General features: G+C 36.7%; 1 protein-coding gene across 9 annotated transcripts in view; it reads left to right on the forward strand.

The window, feature by feature from the left end:
• Positions 1-18,911, forward strand: part of Cacna2d1 (calcium channel, voltage-dependent, alpha2/delta subunit 1) — a 440,248-nt gene that overhangs the window by 365,943 nt on the left and 55,394 nt on the right. For all 9 annotated transcript variants that reach the window (XM_011249744.3, XM_006535619.4, XM_030254085.1 and 6 more), the window contains 5 exons: positions 2,087-2,191; positions 12,295-12,373; positions 13,436-13,485; positions 14,700-14,789; positions 17,429-17,506. In XM_011249744.3, coding sequence (XP_011248046.1) covers positions 2,087-2,191; positions 12,295-12,373; positions 13,436-13,485; positions 14,700-14,789; positions 17,429-17,506 — 402 coding nt within the window. The remainder of the gene's footprint in view (positions 1-2,086; positions 2,192-12,294; positions 12,374-13,435; positions 13,486-14,699; positions 14,790-17,428; positions 17,507-18,911) is intronic.

Here is an 18,911-nt window from a genome sequence, read left to right on the forward strand (position 1 = left end):
ATGGCAGGTGTGTGTGTGTGCCAGTGGTAGAGGTGGCAGGTGTGTGTGTTAGTCAATGGTAGAGGTGGCAGGTATGTGTGTTAGTCAATGGTAGAGGTGGCAGGTGTGTGTGTGTGCCAGTGGTAGAGGTGGCAGGTGTGTGTGTTAGTCAATGGTAGAGGTGGCAGGTATGTGTGTTAGTCAATGGTAGAGGTGGCAAGTGTATGTGTGTGTGTGTCAGTGGTAGAGGTGGCAGGTGTGTGTGTTAGTCAATGGTAGAGGTGGCAGATGTGTGTGTGTGTCAGTGGTAGAGGTGGGAGGTGTGTGTGTTAGTCAATGGTAGAGGTGGCAGGTGTGTGTGTGTGTGTGTGTGTGTGTGTGTCAGTGGTAGAGGTGGCAGGTGTGTGTGTATCAGTGGTAGAGATGGCAGGTGTGTGTGTGTATGTGTGTCAGTGGTAGAGGTGGCAGGTGTGTGTGTTAGGCAATGGTAGAGGTGGCAGGTGTGTGTGTGTATCAGTGGTAGAGGTAGCATGTGTGTGTGTGTATGTGTGTCAGTGGTAGAGGTGGCAGGTGTGTGTGTTAGGCAATGGTAGACGTGGCAGGTGTGTGTGTTTGTTAGTCGATGCTTGGGTTACTGTAGGTTTACTGGAAGCTTTTAATGCCAGTGTTTTCATTGGCTTGTCAATGTGCTGGGGTAATGGCAAGCAGGATCTTGTTATCAATATAGGAAAATGTCTTCATTAATTTTTGTCCCAAAAAGATGGGCTTTATCTTCCTTGAAAAGTGAGAGTACCGGCCTTTGGTAGACTAGAGCACTAAAAAGGATTGTTGATATTAAAAGATAATTGCTCATTTAAAGGCCGAAGCTGGAGATCTCAATACCAGGAGCTGCTCAAGGACTTTATCCGATTGCCTGCCTATGTGAATTGTATCAAATTTCACAGTGATGTCTGAGGTCATTGGTAGAAGAACATAATATATATTTTCTCACCAATTTTATAGTGATTTCATGTTTAAGTGGTAGCACTTTGAGTGGTTAATTTAAATGAACTCCATGCTTAGAATTAACTTATTACTCTGCTTTAGTAGGCCTTTAGAAAATTTTAGATTACACGGTAGGCTCATATACTTCTTTTAGATAGGCTTAAGCGAAAAGGTTGACGTTTTCAAAGAAGCTGAGCATTCACAAGTTAGTGCAGTTCATTTTTTCATCATTTAAGCAAACACATTCCATAACAGCAGAAAAGCTAAGATTATAGTTTGATACCTCCAAGAAGTCCAACTCGCTAAGTTAATTGTTCGTTTTAATCGCCCTTTGATGCTAATTCATTATTTTATGCTCAGTTCTTTGCAAGACCTTAAAGGTTAAGACGATTTATTGCTGGAAATGAGTCTTGCAGGATTAGAATCTGTGTGGCAGGTCAAGAGAGGACAGAGATGGGGAGGATGATCAGGGAGTAGGTCGCAGCGTCCAGGAATCTTCTCAGGAATCCTGTCATCTCCAAAATGTAAGGCGAATGACCCAGGAGGGAAGAACAGAGAGAAGGGTTGTCTGGAAATGAACGGAAAAGTTGATACGCAAAGTGTAAGTCAGGTTAATGTTATTTGTTGCTTCTGCTATAAAATTATAAAAGCAGGTAGAAGAAACATTTACTCATACAAAGTCCAAACTCTAATCAGTTACTAAACAGTTATTGTTATGAGCCAGACAATGTCTAGAGGCCCTTACGTGTATGGGGCTTGTTTCCTATGGAAAAACTAACACTAAACAAACAAAATGCGGAGGGTTACCAAATTTTAAAAAAAGGTGTTATAAAGAAAATATAATCTGGAGCATATTATAGTTTAAAACATAGTAGTCTGGGAAGATGTCACTGATGGAGTTACATTTGATGAAAGAAGGTTTAAAAGAAAGGAGGTGGTAAGATCTTTGGGTAGCTAAGTAATAAAGGCTACCCCTTGCCTGATCATCAAACCTATTTTTAGAACACACTACTGAGCAGACATTTTATTTATTGGGCATAATATGTGCATGTTTTTTCATATCTGTTTTCTTTTCCTAACTTTTATTCTGAATAATTTACATATATGCATATTTTTTAAATAGTATAATGTTTCCAGAGCTAATTGCAATAAGATTATCATGTTATTCACGGATGGAGGAGAAGAGAGAGCCCAGGAGATATTTGCCAAATACAATAAAGACAAAAAAGTGAGTGTTCTTTTCTAATATTTTAACTTTAATATGTAGTTTTCAGAAAGGTGGTGGTAAGGAGAACTTTTTTTCTCCAAAATGTTACAAAATTGTATTACTGATGGAAAAAGACTTTTTTTTCAGGCAACCAAGCACAAAGTAATGAATATATTAGTCATATATTGTAGATTTATAGGTTCCATTTGATTCTTATATTATTCTTATATTATCAAAAGAGAGAAATAAGAGTGTGAGCGATGTCTCCTAATCATTGAAACTAATAGGAAGATTCAAATTCTAAATGTACCAAGAAACATCTGCAGTGATATTTTTTTTAAATGTGAAATAATTTACAACAGCAAAAACATGCAGCCTGCTTGAAAATGAATTCCATGGATGGCGGCTGTATCCCAAAAGCCATGGAGAAAATGAATATCAATGTTTTACATTCAGAATATGTTCCTTTTCAGGTTTGCAGCACTTCATGGGCAATGCAGGGCAGTTACAGGGTCATGCTGTAGAGAGATTATTACTGTATCGCTACAACCTCGTAATACTATAACTGCTCACCCATGAATCTTATTGAGAGTCCTTATCTGTTTTCTTACTGATTTTCAACCTGTTTTCCTAAAATTCGAAATGATTATCTTAAAAGTCATGGGTAAGATACCATGTCTATCCTGTGCTTTAAAAATTTATAAATGTATCCTAATGAAAGCTATATCCCTCCTTAGCCTCCAGAGAGCTGCTACTGTAGGTGTGTGTGACCTTACCTGGCTTTTGTTTTCTTTCTGATGGACAGTTTTACTTTTTGGGAAAATGTGGCTCAGCAGTAGCTCCAATGAATGGTTTAAAGGTATTTGAGACACATACACATGTTTTTGCATATATTTAAGAAAAGTTTACCATGTGGCAATTGATGGTTGCAGAGAGGGAGAATCAGTCTTTTCACTCCAGGTATGAACCCTGGAGAGGTTAACCTACCCCAAGAGGTCAACACTAATCACAAAGAAAGAGCAAGATCAAATTTAGTCAGCTGGTTGTATTTATAAATGTATGCATGTGACAATTATAATTAATGGATTTGAACCCATGAGTTTTAGAAGGAATGGGTGCCCACACAGACAGGAAGGCTTGGAGGGAGGGGAGGTGATGAAGACAGATGTAAGGGCTCACATATGAAACTCATATGGATCGTAGGACTACTCTAAACGTAGGCTATAGGGACAAGCCAATCATCTGTTGGCAAATAGGTAAGTAAACCATGCCACACACATGCTAGAAAATGTTAATTATCTTTAACAAAAGTCTGTAGTATGTGACATAGTTGAACTTAGATATCACTCTCAGCAAAATAAACTCTTCATATACACACATACAAATAAATGAATATCATGTTTCCATATACATGAGCTATCAGCATAGTCAAGTTCATAGGATCATGAAGTTGCCAGAGACTGAAAATGAGGGACAGATAAACATCTTATTTTCAGTCTGCACACACAGTTTCAGTTTTGCAAGATGACTCCAGGGAGCTGTCTTATGGCATTGTAACTGTAAAAAACCATGACTTTGTTTTAGATACTTTTTTATTACTTCTTTTGTGTTTTGAGATTATAATATAATCCTACCCCCTCAGGATACCTTGTGGAATAGGAGTCCAAAGACTGTAAGAACAAGTAGATCAAGGCACTTGCTGTAAGATTGTGCCTTCAAGTAATGTCAGAAGCTAGCCGGGCGGTGGTGGCGCATGCCCTTAATCCCAGCACGTGGGAGGCAGAGGCAGGCGGATTTCTGAGTTCGAGGACAGCCTGGTCTACAAAGTGAGTTTCAGGACTGCCAGGGCTACACAGAGAAACCCTGTCTCAAAAACAAAACAAAACAAAACAAAAACAAAAAACCAAAAGAAACAAACAAAAAAAAGTAATGTCAGAAGCTACACCCATAAAATCTCACTAACAGGATGACCTAAACATGAGCTTGTATGTGTCTCCTTAAACATATATGAGGGTATATCACATACAGGATGTTTTTAACCACAACAATATAAAATAACTTAAACATATAAAAGTAATCAGATCTTAAAAAATTGTGACTTTTAAAAAATATCTCTGAAAATTGCTATCTTTCTTGCACTTTTCCCTCCAAGAGCTGTGCTGTGCACATGCTTAGTGAATGCTCTATATGCGTTCAGTTCCCATCTAGAAGACTCAAGCCAGCCCAGGTAGGTGTGATAAGATGTCTGGGCAGCTCATGAATTAGCCTGTGTATACACAGCACACTTTAATGAAGCCAAAAACTTTGAGAATTAGAACAAAATGTTTGGGTTTTTTTTTTTTTTTTTTCTGGAATGCACTACTCTTGGGAATCAATCTACCTGATTAGAGATAGGCAGAGATTTAAAACTGAATCCATGTTAATCTCCTGCAACAGCTGTTCCAAATTAAAACACACTCATTTTCTAATCTTTACCTGAAGCAGGGACATTCCTTAGGGCTCACCCATGTGTATGAAGCCTCCTTAAAATTGGTGCCAAAACTAAAATGAGCTCCATTATCGAGAACACACAAATGAGTAAAGGAAAGGCAAACCAGACTTACAGTTGAAAGATAATTCCCAGGACTAGTAAAATCAAACATATTTGCTTTTCTGTAGGATGGCAACGATTGCTTCGTTAGCAGTGCACACTTCCCCTCTAAGTGAAAAATGACTCTCTCCAACTTCACTTAATTTTCAGAATTTAATTTTAAAAAGAAGGCAAGCAAAATTATTATAATGAACATTTCAAAGTACCGAGCCCAAAAAAAAAAAATGGGAGTGTGAAATAATTTTCAAACTAAGGAGTGTTCAGCTAATGTCAGAATCACTTAGTAATATCCATTCTTATAAAACTTTTTAGGGGCTTGCTTTTCGATATGATGAACTCTTTCCTGTCCTGCCAAGTAGAAAGGCAGTCTCCGTTGTCTGCAAAAGTCTGCACCAAGTCACAAATGACTGAAGGTGCACTGAGGTTTACAGTAAAAACTGACTTTGTTTTCATTGACAGGAGGAAATTTTACAAGACTAATTTATTTTATTCTCTGCTTTCTTTGTACCCTCCTCCATCAGACAAAATTCTAGCCTTTGTAAGGAATTGTTCTGACATCAACAATGAAGGCTGCTTAGCTTTAAAATATTGAATGTCATTTGCCAATTACCTTGTGCTTCTAAAACCTTTTATTTTGGAGACTTCTGCACTTTCAACCATTTCTTAGAGTTAAACTTTTGAATAAGAGCCGTATACCTTTGTTTATAAATCCCAACATGGTTTATGCTAGAGTCGGGATGCAGTTGAAACAATGCAGTCCTGACGTACTCTATGGAGAAATTACCAATTTAAGTGGAATGTTTTGTGCAGGTGTGTGTTGGAATATGTGTATATAGTTTTGTCTCTAAACCCATTTGCTTCACTTTTATTTCTCTTAAAATAAAATTAAGATTGACAGTTTATCCTCTACACTAATAAAATACTTTCCAGGTACATTTTGTTCAGATTTGAGGTATATCACCTTAGTGCATTTTGCAGATTTTAAGTAAATATATATCATGAAGCATTAAATTATCACCTTAAGTACCAAGTACATAATATAATATTATATAAACTTTAGATACACAGAGAGCACTTGAACTATGCCTTAGTCATAATTATATTATGTCAACCTGGAATCTTTCATGCATGAAACATTGCTAGGAAAGGCTATTGGTTTGCCTGTTTCCATGGCTGCCTTTTGTTTTGATTTAAACTCAGTTTCATATATTATGTCTCTCAGAGGGATCTCTGCCCAGCCTCTCTCGAGTGGTCCGTTTGCCTGAGCATCCTTTGGCACTGTGTTAAAAGAACTTCTTTCTGTTTGTTTCCATTGCACCAGATGACTGTTTAAATAATATTTTCCCATATATATGATTGGAGCTTATAGTAAAAGTGTTCTTGCAGTCCCTCATGTACCTTTCTTGAAGGTAGGGAAGTCCATATGATTTGTCTTGATGGTGCTTTTTACCCCCATCTGTCCAATACACAAGGTTCTTTTAACATCTCATCATTAGTGTTGGCAAAGTACTTTTAATTATCCAAGAAGAGTATGAGATCAGAATCACCCTCTATCTTGCATTCTGAAGTCAGCTGGTGATAATCTTTACAGGACTGCAGATTGCTTGGAAACCCCTTGTACCATAAGCTTCATCCTGCTTTATAAAATAGAAGACATGTATTGTGGGGAAAGAGGGACTGAAAGTCCTCTTTATAATCCAATAACATGAAAGTGATTCATTACAACAGTTAGCAGGACTCCAGTATGATCCCACAGCATGGATCTCCACTGTCCACACATCTGCAAGATACATAAGAGAAACATTATCCTATTTTTAAGACGGTGCATGTGAAAGCTTTGTGACACTCACATGTTGTTTTCCTTTTTAAGCAATTGCTTTATGTTAATGACTCGGTCAGATTCAGCAGGCATGAGTTATATTGTTGTTCCTCTTAGATCTTTGGAACTAAAGTGGGTTGAACATATGTAGACACACGGCATATAGATGGCATTAGCTCCTTAGCATTAAAGTCTGCTGCTGTGTAGACTAAATCGATGTCCAAACCTGCTCCTCTAGAAAGGTGTTATTTTTAGCCATTTCAGTTTCCTGATACAGGAAAGGCTCATGGCCTGATACAGAAAGTGAATTGTTAGACTCTCTGTCTACCATGCTCTAAGCTAATGGTGCAGTCATCACCATCTTTAGTACTACAGGTAAGCTTTACACAGGTTCTGATTTTTATATGTTATAAAGACTTTACATTTAGTTTCTTATTCATAGTTGGAACACTCAAAGGATCAAAGTAGCATCACCATTGTCTTTGTTGCCACATTGTTGAAACACGAAAGCCAAAATAAGAGACATCAAAAAATTTGTTGAAAGTCAGATAAGTAATAAGAGTCAAGAACTCAAATTCCTAAAATCTAAATTGGACAGGCTCAGACAGACTGTTCCTGGCTGGACTTCTGTCAGTGCCTTTCCTCTAGCCAGCCTTGAAGCTAACCACTTGCCCACACTGGACTCTCCCTCCTACACAGACAACCTGACATCACCATCCGAAGGGATGCTCCTTACATCTGTAGTGAAGCTGTAGTCAAGATACATCATCAGAGCTGTGCAGGCTACAAATACCTTTCAGATCCTGGGGTTTTAGGAAATAAATTAACTGTGAACATGAATTTGGACTTTTATTTATTGTCTCATGTTATAGAACTAGACATGTGGGCTGTTTAAAGGCTCTATATTTAAATATGTGTATGACTTGTGGAAACCACTGTAGAATATTTTCCTAAAGGTTTTCAGTCCAGTCTAGTATTTTGATAGGCCTAATCCCAAATGTCAGTTCCCAGAGTGGACTTGTAAAACCCATCTCTGACATCACTTTTCTCAAATGTATGACTAGCTCAAGGTTTTTATTTTAGTTTTACTGGCTTGCTTTCTTCATAGACTCATTCCCATTATTCTTTGGAGACTTGCCTATTGTAAATTAAACTTGAACTCTGGGTAACTGATAATTGTTGAGGTGACAGTTTCCAGTAACTGGGTTCTGCTGGGAAACAAATTCACGTGGTGTTACAAAGCTGACCCTGTAGATTTAGAGAACTCTTAATTGAAGAAAAGTATTTTAGATTTCAACAAACAAGGCAGAAAATTGTACAAAATCTTTTAGCAAAAATGAGAACTTTGGAATAAAATTATGAAGTGGTGGAATATACTTTAGCATATATTTATCTATTTTTCACAGTACTCAAGATTGAACCCAAGGTCTCTTACATGCCGGGCAAACACTATGCCACTGAGCTCATCATTATATTTAAAAAGCTAAATTTGCTGCTTTTTTTGAATCTAGTATTCTAAGTTTGCAATCAACTATGAATTATTGGAATTTAATATTCTGTTCAAAGAAATAAAATTTTAAATTTAGATTTCTTTTCTATCATATAAGTTCACATATGCAGATTGACCTGTGAATCATGGCACACAACATATGTGTGGAAAGTAGAGGAAAAATTTGTGACGTCAAGTCTCCTTTTCTACAGTCCATGAGTTCCAGGGGCTTCACTTCCCAGGATGGTTCCTGGGGAATGCAAACAACTTCAGTTGCTAAGCAAGCCAGGCCACCTTCCCAAAGACATAGATTTCTAAACAATTGAAAGTAAAATAAATAAATTTACAAATAATACAACCCATTTTCAGCTTGTTTCATCTTACTATGTTCCTTACACTGATACTCCTTTGCTTACTACCTATGTCTGAGTCACGAATTATGCAAATAAATGAAAGATGCTTATGTTTGCTCAAAGTTCTTATTAAACTAGAAAGATTCTATGCAATGAAAAATAATGATATTAATTTAACACACTAGAAAAGGCCCAACTTACAAAACATATGATGCAAACTGGTGTCGTTTAGCTCCATTCTTCACACAGTTTACTAAACTGACGTATATGAAAAATAACAGCAAGCCTGGTGTTCAGTCCCTCTGGAGAGCAGAAGGCACTCAACTCTGCACTCTTTCTTAATATAACAAATCTGTACACTTATATGAAAACACTACAATAGATGTTAAGGTGTTACCAACTCAGAACTGTTATTTAACCTGGATTTTTTTTATTCCATGTCATTTTCTCAGATAATTTTGGGGCTCCAACATGACAAATCTCTGTGAAGCCATTTATGACTCTCTAGGTCTGCAATATGGCCCAGTAAGGTATATTTGGGTAACACGGGTTGAGGAATATTTAACTGATTTTTAATCAGTAGGTTTCACTTTGAAATTTCCCACTGTGTATCTGCTAATTACATGGATTGACCATATGATTATAAATGCTCTCCTAGCATGAGGCAAAGAACTTACCCTGCACAAAAGCTGGCCTGACACAGTATAGGCACAGTAGAATGTGGTGAATTTGCCTGGGGGTTCAGACAAAGCCATTAACTCCTGACTACATATTCAGAATATGTACAGGCCTGGAATATATACAGGCCTTACTTGCCTTGAAGTTTACATTGTCACTTCATTTCTCAATAATCATGAATTTAAAGATGCGGAAACCATACATGCAAGTAACATTATACTGACTTAGCAGGTTATATATAGGAATATATGTATGTACATATATACACACATGCCTATATTTCACTATAGGAATATATGCATGTATTTAAAAAGAAGCCATTAATTTCAAACGAGTAGAACTGGGGTATATGGGATGGTTTGGAGGGAGAAACAAGAAGTGGGGAATGTTGTAATTATTATATCAAGAAAACGTAGAAAACCTAAAGCTGTACACTCAGTTTGGGCTGCTCCAGATTTCAGAGTTAGTTCCTAGATGGCGCCACTGGGTGGCAGCACTGCAGTATAGGAAGCAATGGGTGAAGCCTGAAATTCTGAATAGAACCAGTGCGGCACCAAGATCACCATTGTTACCATTGGGTGTTATAATGTGTCAAGTTTAACATTCATAAAATCAGAATTCTCCTGACATAATTGTGGAAAGTATATTTAAAAAGACAAATACTGCAACGATTTTGCACTGAACACTATCTTATGGAAAATAGTTTGACCTCAGAATGCAATAACTTTTATATTGATATTTCATTGTAATGTGAAGCATGTGTCACAAACTAAGTTTTGAGTGACAAAATTTTTCTCACTTAAGTATGTAATTTTAAAAATGATAAGATGATTGTGTTGTTATTCGGTTGGTATACATATATTGTGCATTGTCTCCATTAAATTAAGTAAAATAAAATAAACATCTTGGGTATAATAGATTTTATAAATATCATAGTGATAAGCCAGCCTCATAAATTACTCAGAAGTTGACTTTGTAATTCTCGACATTTTAGTTACCATTGAAAATATTCTGGAAAAACATGGCACTATTGTGCATTTCTGCAGCTGGAAAAACAATTGAAAAAGAAGTTGCAGAAACTTAATATTTATAATATGCAATGATGCAACTATTAATGCAGCTTCCATTCAAGTCAGCAAGCCCTAGATTCAACAAAGAAAAGTGAGGTAAGGAGGAGCTCAGAGTGCTTTAAAACGACCAACTGTGACAGAACGCACTCTTCTACACCCTGATCCCCAAGTCCATCGTTCTGAGCCAGGAGCCCTGCGTGGAAGTCAGGTGAACCTGGCACTAGTGAAACAAATAAGGCAAAGAAACACTTTTCTCTTCCTTTTTTTAAAAAAGAAGTTAAATGTTTATTTGCACTGCTTAAGTGATAACATCAGTCAAAATAATCACGCAGTGTGGCTGTAAGTATAGTCCCCCTGTTATTAGAAATATAATTCACTTGCACTGAGCAGTATCTTATGGAAAATATTTTACCATAATTGTGTTGTGGTAACAAGAACTAGAGACAGCTGTGCTTTAATTGAATCTGTGAGCCATGCCTTCTAACATTATGAAGGACATGTCTAAGTGCACATTCCTTAGGGTACACCATTTAAACTGCATTATTACTTAGGGTGTTCAGCCTTATAAAAATATTTCCCTTAGAATTAAATCAACTGACTAAGTAGCAACATTTTGAAATATATGGACAGCCCCATAAATGACCCAGTTGAAAATGTGAAGAAACTGAAGTACTGTTTGTTTCTCTGAAGGGAGTAAGATCAGGCAAGAGGGAGAGGGCGCTTGTCTCTTCTAGGCCTTATCTAGGCCATATCTAGGCCATATAATTTTTAAGTGATTAAAATTCAGCAAGCCAGGAATCAATGGACAAGACTTGACACAGGACCTTGAAACTGAGGCAGCACTTAAAGACTTGAAACTGAGACAGGACCATGGCAAATCTGAGACCAGACTAGGTTATGTAGTATAGTTTTGTCTCTAAATGAACAGAGTAAACAGGTGTATCCACCATATGATATCTACACATTGCTAGCTGAAGCAAACTTGGATGACTGTGGCTCAGATAAAATGTCACATATGAAACAGCACCGTCCAAGGCATGCATTTTACAGCACAGAGTGTTATAACATCTATGGCCTAGACCAGTAGGAGGAAGAAAGATGTGTGAAAATAAGTATTTTGCGATTTGTGCTCAAGACCTTGTGCCAAACAAAACAGAAAAGAAACTGTGTGTCAGAGCTGCCGAGATGGCTCCATTTTGGTCATGTCTCAAGATTAAACATGAGGATCTGAGTTCAGATACCTAGTGCCTGCTAAAAAGCAGGGGGTAACAGGTACCTGCAGGTAACCGCAGGCTTGGGGGGAGGAGGAGGAGGAGGAGGAAGAGGAGGAGGAAGAGGAGGAAGAAGAGGAGGAAGAGGAGGAGGAGGAGGAGGAAGAGGAGGAGGAAGAGGAAGAGGAGGAGGAGGAGGAGGAGGAGGAGGAGAAGGAGGAAGGATTTCTTGGGGCAGGGGTGGGGGGAGGTGATGAACAGTCAGTCAGTCTAGTGAATCAGTGAACTTCAGGTTCAGGGAGAGACCCCCATCACTAAAATGAAGGTGGAGAACTAAAGAAGACGTTTGATACCAACTTCTGGCCACTGTTCGGATGTGCACACAGGTACATGACACACCTTCTCACCATGTACACACAATGGCCATCCCACAGAGTTATGAAAGAAGCAAAACAAATAGCCGCATAAGTCAGCCATCTTTTCCAGTAAATAAGTGACAGGAAATCGCAGTCTCGGATATCTCAAACTCTGCATCACCACCTGCCTATGTGATAGAGAAATGTTTCGACTGTGATTGATGGGCGGGTGATATGTTTAACCGGTGGAAACAGACTTGAGTTGCCCCTGCAGGAGGAGCTGGTCACCAAGGAGATCACCATCGCTGTCCATGCACTGAGCTTGGAGATTTGATGCGTGAGGGATGGCATGATGCTAAAACCACTGAGGTGTTGGGAATCTGTGCTCAGGGTGGATGTATAGTTTCCTGTTACTGCCTCCTCAGGTCTTCCACAGTTTCAGTGTGTGTCTTGTTTTATTAATTTCACTGCCTGATTGAGCTTTTAATTGTGTCTGCTTCGGCAATCTGTTTTGCTGTTCAGTTGGGTTTTACTCACTCGGACTTTCAACATTTTTAGGTCCGTGTGTTTACATTTTCCGTCGGTCAACATAATTATGACAGAGGACCTATTCAGTGGATGGCTTGTGAAAATAAAGGTAACAGATATGTTACTCTTGAGCATATTTTCTTAGAAGATAAAATACTTTGAAAACTATCATTATATCTTTACTCACATTTAAAATAATGTAAAGTAGAAACTTTTAAAGGTATGTAATAAGAATTAGATTCAGAACTTGCTTTCTAAAGAAAAGAGCATAGGACTGACTCTGAGATTAACGCTGCGTTAGAATACACTCGAACATCTGATCCTAATATTGTGAACTGGTGAAAGAGGGAATGATGCTTAACGACATATAGCAGATTTGTGCATATTTTTTCCTTTGACTGACTGAATTACTCTTTTTGAAAACCATCTCATACTTTTCTCAATATTCAAATTTTATGCAGTGAACTATTTTCTTTGTACTCATAAAAAAGGAAGTATTTTGAAGAATAAACTGATTATTTTACAACAGAAAAGAAAATCTGGATACATTTTAAAACTTGTATTTTGGAAAATGTATGCATTTAGTAATTATGTATCTATCTGTACCTTTAAAATACTTTATCTAGTGAAAATACTTTAATAGCTGTAGCTTCCTTGCTGCTTTGTAGAGGACAGTAGGTATCTTATACTTTTTAGAAACATAGCAAATTTTATTATAAATTCTCTAAGGTGGTTGACAATATTCATTACTTAATATTGTTCTGACTATAATAGTTATATTTATATCTTAATATAAATACTTTATATTATTTATTTATGTGCTTAAGTTAAAATGAAAGTTATCGATTCCTCCTTTAAGAAACAAAACTGGCCAGGCGTGGTGGCACACGCCTTTAATCCCAGCACTTGGGAGGCAGAGACAGGCAGATTTCTGAGTTCAAGGCCAGCCTGGTCTACAAAGTGAGTTCCAGGACAGCTAAGGCTATACAGAGAAACCCTGTCTCCAAAACAAAACAAAAACAAAAACAAAACCCCCCAAAAAACAAACAAGAAAACTATTTTGTTGGCCTGTATTACAAATGATATATTTATGAATATATATGCATTTTAGGTTACTATTTTGTGGGCCTGTATTATAAATGATATATTTATGAATATATATGCATTTTAGGTTACTATTATGAGATTCCCTCCATTGGTGCAATAAGAATCAATACTCAGGTATGGTTGTTTAAAACTTTTATAATTTTTTCAAAGTTTAAGATTACTTTCCTGAAAATAAAAAGATATGTCCCTGGTTTAAATGAGTTCAATTTAAAGAAAATAAGTAAAACTAGAAAAATGATTTATGTTATTTACATTTGCATGCAAGGCTGGCTAATGTGATATTTATTGGTTTTAGATCCTTAAATGTTTAAAACCCAGGTAAATACATGTATAAGGTAGGTTGTTATTCTTGGGCTTTAAAAAGGTCATAGAAAATAGATAAAAATAAAATTTAGTAATAATCTCATGTAATTTTTAAAATTCATTCTAAATTGCATGACTTTCTCAGCCATACAGATAATTAAACAGTAATTATTCTGGGAGAGTGATGTAAGCCCAAGATAGGACGTGAGTTCTTTCCACAGGTTGGGACAGGTCTATGTACATATTTACTTAAATAAACCTAAAGTAAGATGCCTTTCCAGCACCATTCACTTGTGGGGAAAGATGGGAGCCTACTGGTGACATGGCATTTTGTAGAGTTCAGCCACTTTAAGTTAACTATTTACCATTTTGAAATATTCGTAAGTTCTGATTTAAAGATCATCCTTCAATTTGGAGCACCAGGAGAAATGAACAAAATAGTTGTTAAAATGTAACTTACTTAGTGTGTTCTCCATGGCAGTGCATGCGGAGCTAAGGGACTTCTGAGACAAAACAGCAGTGCATGCGACTCTGCTGTCTGGACTTGGCACGTGTTTCACTTACTTTTTTTTTTTTTGGAAATGTTTAAATGCAGTTTTGAATTTCATCCAAACAATCTGTTATATGAAAGCAAGTATGCAGCTGCTTTATCATTTCAAATTTGTGCAATTTCACACATAAATCACAGAGCCTTAAATAGTTCAGATCAACGTGGCAAGCAACTCATAAGGAATATATTTCATTTATCATTGGCAGTACTTTTAGAAACAATGTTCTGATTGGTGATGGAAAAAATAAAACAAGAGGAGATATATTATTGACCCAATGTATATAGCTATACCAGTTAAGAAATTAGTTAGATCAAAAATGTAGAACACCCTAAGTAAGAAACATACTCTTCATAATTTGGTTCCAGAATTATTTTCAATTTTCAACTTTTCTTTTGAAGGTTATTGTTAAAAATAGTGTCTGTGTTTGTTTGTTTGTTTTGTTCATGTTTTACAACCTGTCTTTTGTATAAATAGGAATATCTAGATGTTCTGGGAAGACCAATGGTTTTAGCTGGTGACAAAGCGAAGCAAGTTCAATGGACAAATGTGTATTTGGACGCCCTGGTAAGGGAATGGGATTCTCAACCCAAGCTGTAATGACAAGGGTACCCAACTGACTTGCCACCGCTCTTGGTGACATCTTCCATTTTCTCATCACTGAATCGTTCCTAAACGTCCTTCCTTTGAAACCTTCTCAGCTGTTTTTAGAAAGTGTTTAGAAAACCCTAGACCTGCATCAGTATAAAATCATACATGTAAAATTTTAGAGCATTCTTGAGCCACTAAAAATACCAGTTTTCCAATCTAAAATGTTGAACGTATGGGAATGTCTGTAACGTTTTGATTTTTTAATGTAAAATAAAACTGACCATTATATGAGTTCAACAAAAATTCCATATTTTGAACATTTTGAAAAATATATTTTTAGAGTGGATGTTTGTTCTTAACTACATGTACATTACATGAACTCAAAAGTATATTTTGGTAGCTCCACAGAAAATTGACAACATATTTAAATCAGCCTGCACATAAACATATCTTCATGTAGAATCCCTGGCTCTGAGTTCAGATTCAGACAGGCTTGTGGTGGTATCTCACTAAGGTCACAACCCTGCTGTGAGAGAGCATACACATGTTAGGTTGTCTATAGCAAAGTCACCATCTTACAACAGCATTCTATCATGGTTTAAGTAGTAATTTTCTACTGGGGGTTCTTTTTTCCTATCTATGTCACGTGAACATTTTTGTCAAGCACCAAGTGGTACAGAAAGCTGCCAGTGTTTTATCACTGATAGGACCCACATAGGGCAAAATTATCTAGCCTGAGTTGTCAATTATGAGAGAAGCTGGAAAATCCTGTTTTAATTTTTTTTTCTTTATGGCACTATTCATTAAAACTTACAATACCTAAGATTGTTTCACAAACCAAATCTAAATTTGAAGACTTTTTAGTCACTTATCAAAGTAATTATACTTGAGAGTCTAAATACAGAGCTAAAGACAAATGCTGAATCAGTAATGCCCTTTTCCCTACATAGAGTCCAGTTCTATGCCCTTGCTACTTCTCTGAGTGCAGTAATGAACCCAAAGGACAAACCCCTTAGAATGACTTATCACTTGGTACTTGCAAAAATAAACACATACAGGAAGTTAGAGAGAAAATAGGGACTATTAACAGCAGTCTGGCATGGTAAGAAAGATAAAGAGAAGCTTGCTTACCTCAAGCCACAGAAAATGACTGTCCAATGTTCCTTCTTGACATTCCTTATTTACTTAAGGTCACATAGTCATCTCTAGCCATGACCAAGATGTTTCAGTTGTTCAAATCCATCACAGACTAAACATGATAGGAGGAGTCTATAGTTAGGCCCTGCTGAATTTCCTATGACCAGAAGTTCATCAAGCAGAGTGTCTGCATTGCTGGCAAGCTTCTCACTGATAACAGGAACATCTGGAGGAAATGCTGATTCTAAGTGTTCTACTTTACAAGCTGAAACAAGATGTTAAAAAGGGGCTGGGGGAAATATGTAAGTTAGATGGTCAGAGAACATTGTTTGTACTGTTTGAAAAGTAAGAGACACATCACTACATGCCAGGGACTCAAAGTACGCTTCAGTCAAGTCGGCAGTTTATCAGGAAGGAAACATATAGTATTTAAAGAACAAATTTAATAACTACTGTGATGTGAAGAATTCAAAGATCTGTGACACTTTAAAAAGGAAGTTGTACAATTGGAGTTAGAGCAGGGGGTGGCTGAAAAAGAGACAGTTCAGTTGAAGGTAGCACAAGTCATGTTTCCATGATGCACAAGGAGGATGAAACCTCAGGAAACAGTACATTCTCAAATTTAGGACCACTGGGTGCACTGAGGAAATAATACCAGCACAGGGTCAGCGTTGCAGACCCAGGCTATCGGCAAGAAACTGAAGTCGGGCTGTGTTATGGTGAGATTGTTTTATTGGAAAATGAAGTGACACTCTTCACATATTAAGGGAGAAAGGAAGGATTGGAATATTCAAAATGAGAAGGCAGGAACTCCCAACTTTTTTATCATTGTATTCTGTAGAAAGTGTGCACAGTGCTTGGAGCAAAGAAGATAGTTTGTGGTCTAGTTGTTAAAATAAAAGTCATTTGAGGATTATTTAAAAGTAAGAGTTAAACACCACACCTACTCACCTAGAATTATCTGGCAATGTATCCCCAATAGTATATTTCTTCTATGTAGCATAACATTCAGCTAGATGTTTGTGATATAACATGATACCTGAGACTTAGGGCATAAAATTTGTGAATGAAGCTACAGAAAATAAATTTCAGCAAACTAGCTTTCAATGCTAGTCTTACATGGAGGCGCCTGATATTAAGCGAACTATCACTGTGGAAGAAATGTAAATGTGACCGTTAGTATTACAATGTCACAGTTACATTTGCCTAAGTAGTTTTTTTCTCAATACTTATTAGATGTTGCATAATTCAAAACTGTTTAATAGTATTTCTTTCTTTTTTTTAATAGTACTTAATTCTAAGAAAATTTCATTGATTCTTTTAAAAAAAAATTCAAAGATATTCAGAAGTACTTTTAAGCTTTTTGTGACTCTTAGTGAGATAATTGTAGAGTGAAGTTTCCAGCTTCAAAGGCTAATGCAGTAGTACGAAGTGCAAAATGTTGCTCTCATTGGCCTTTCTTTCTCTGTCTATTTTAGGAACTGGGACTTGTCATTACTGGAACTCTACCAGTCTTCAACGTCACTGGCCAATCTGAAAATAAGACAAACTTGAAGGTAAAAAGTTCATTGATAAAATTAATAATACTAAATGATAAGCTGTGACGTAGGAGCCCCATGTGGATAAGATATTTCTATAAGGAGATGCATACGATGGAATTGTCTTGTAAGGCGAGAGGTCAGTGGTAGCAGCTGTCCATGTGATAACCACCTGGGAAAAGGGAAGTGAAGGTCAAGTCCTGGTGGCCTTAGAGTCAGGGTTAGGCTTCAGTCACTCTAACTGTGACCTGATGGGAACAGAAAGCCAGACTGCAAGTAATGACATGATAGGTGGAAAGTAGTGCCCTGAACCCACTTTTTAAAATATGCCTCAGTTATTTTTGGACTTCAGGGGTAAAAAAAACCCAAGACATGTTCTCTTTGAGTCTGACGCAGATAGATTTCTGAATCCTTGCTTTTGAATTCTCAAGTAAAAGTTTTCTATGATAACCTAAGGATCTGATAGGTTCCTCCTTTCCTTAATTTTTTTACAGCTCAATAAAAAAATTAGTCTGAAAAAATACTCATTTTTTTTTATAGCTCTGGTAATATTATCAGTGCAACAGGAGCTCTCTACTCGAAAGTAGTCACTAATTATTGAATGTGGTTCATACATATGTCTAATATGTATTAAATACTTCTGAATTTAAATAAAGTTACATAGTTTAAAGAAATTATTTTTACTACTAACAGGTTATATATAATGCAGGCTATATTGGTGGATTAAAGAAATACTTCTAGTCTGTGGTTCAGTGAAGTCTGTTGTACGAAAGCATTGTTTGTTTAGTTTTTAAAAAGACTTCTTTCTCTATCTATCTATCTATCTATCTATCTATCTATCTATCTATCTATCTATCTAGTGTATGTGAATACACTGTTGCTTTCCTCAGACACACCAGAAGAGAGCATTGGATCCCATTACAATGGTTGTGAGCCACTAAGTGGTTCCTGGGAATTGAACTTGAGACCTCTGGCATCACAGTCACGCCCTTAATCACTGAGCCATCTCTCCAGCCCTGTTTGTTTAGTTTTAATAAATTTCAGTTAACTGCTTCGTTTTACAACTGAAGTTCTACAAAGCATTGGTTTTCACTTTAAGGACCATTGACATCTTAAATATTCATGAGGCCTAAATACTGAAATTTATAATGTTGTAAAAATTTATGTCCTTCCTTATCATGTTTTAAATTTTTAGTATGGCTTATCTGTGAGATTGTTTTTATTTATTGGTTTTATTCAGCATAGGATTGGTTAAAAGCAGCAGACCATAATTATTGATGCAACTCTTTTCTTTTCTTGAATAGAATTTTCATTTTTTTTTGTGATTTAGCTTTACTCATTAATGTTTTATATAAGTTAGTAACTGGGATGATGAAGTTGTGGGAAACAGTCAAATCTGAGAGTCCTTGTAAATTGACATCAA

The sequence above is a fragment of the Mus musculus genome, chromosome 5 (assembly GCF_000001635.26).
Source record: "Mus musculus strain C57BL/6J chromosome 5, GRCm38.p6 C57BL/6J".
Classification (NCBI taxonomy): Eukaryota; Metazoa; Chordata; class Mammalia; order Rodentia; family Muridae; genus Mus; species Mus musculus.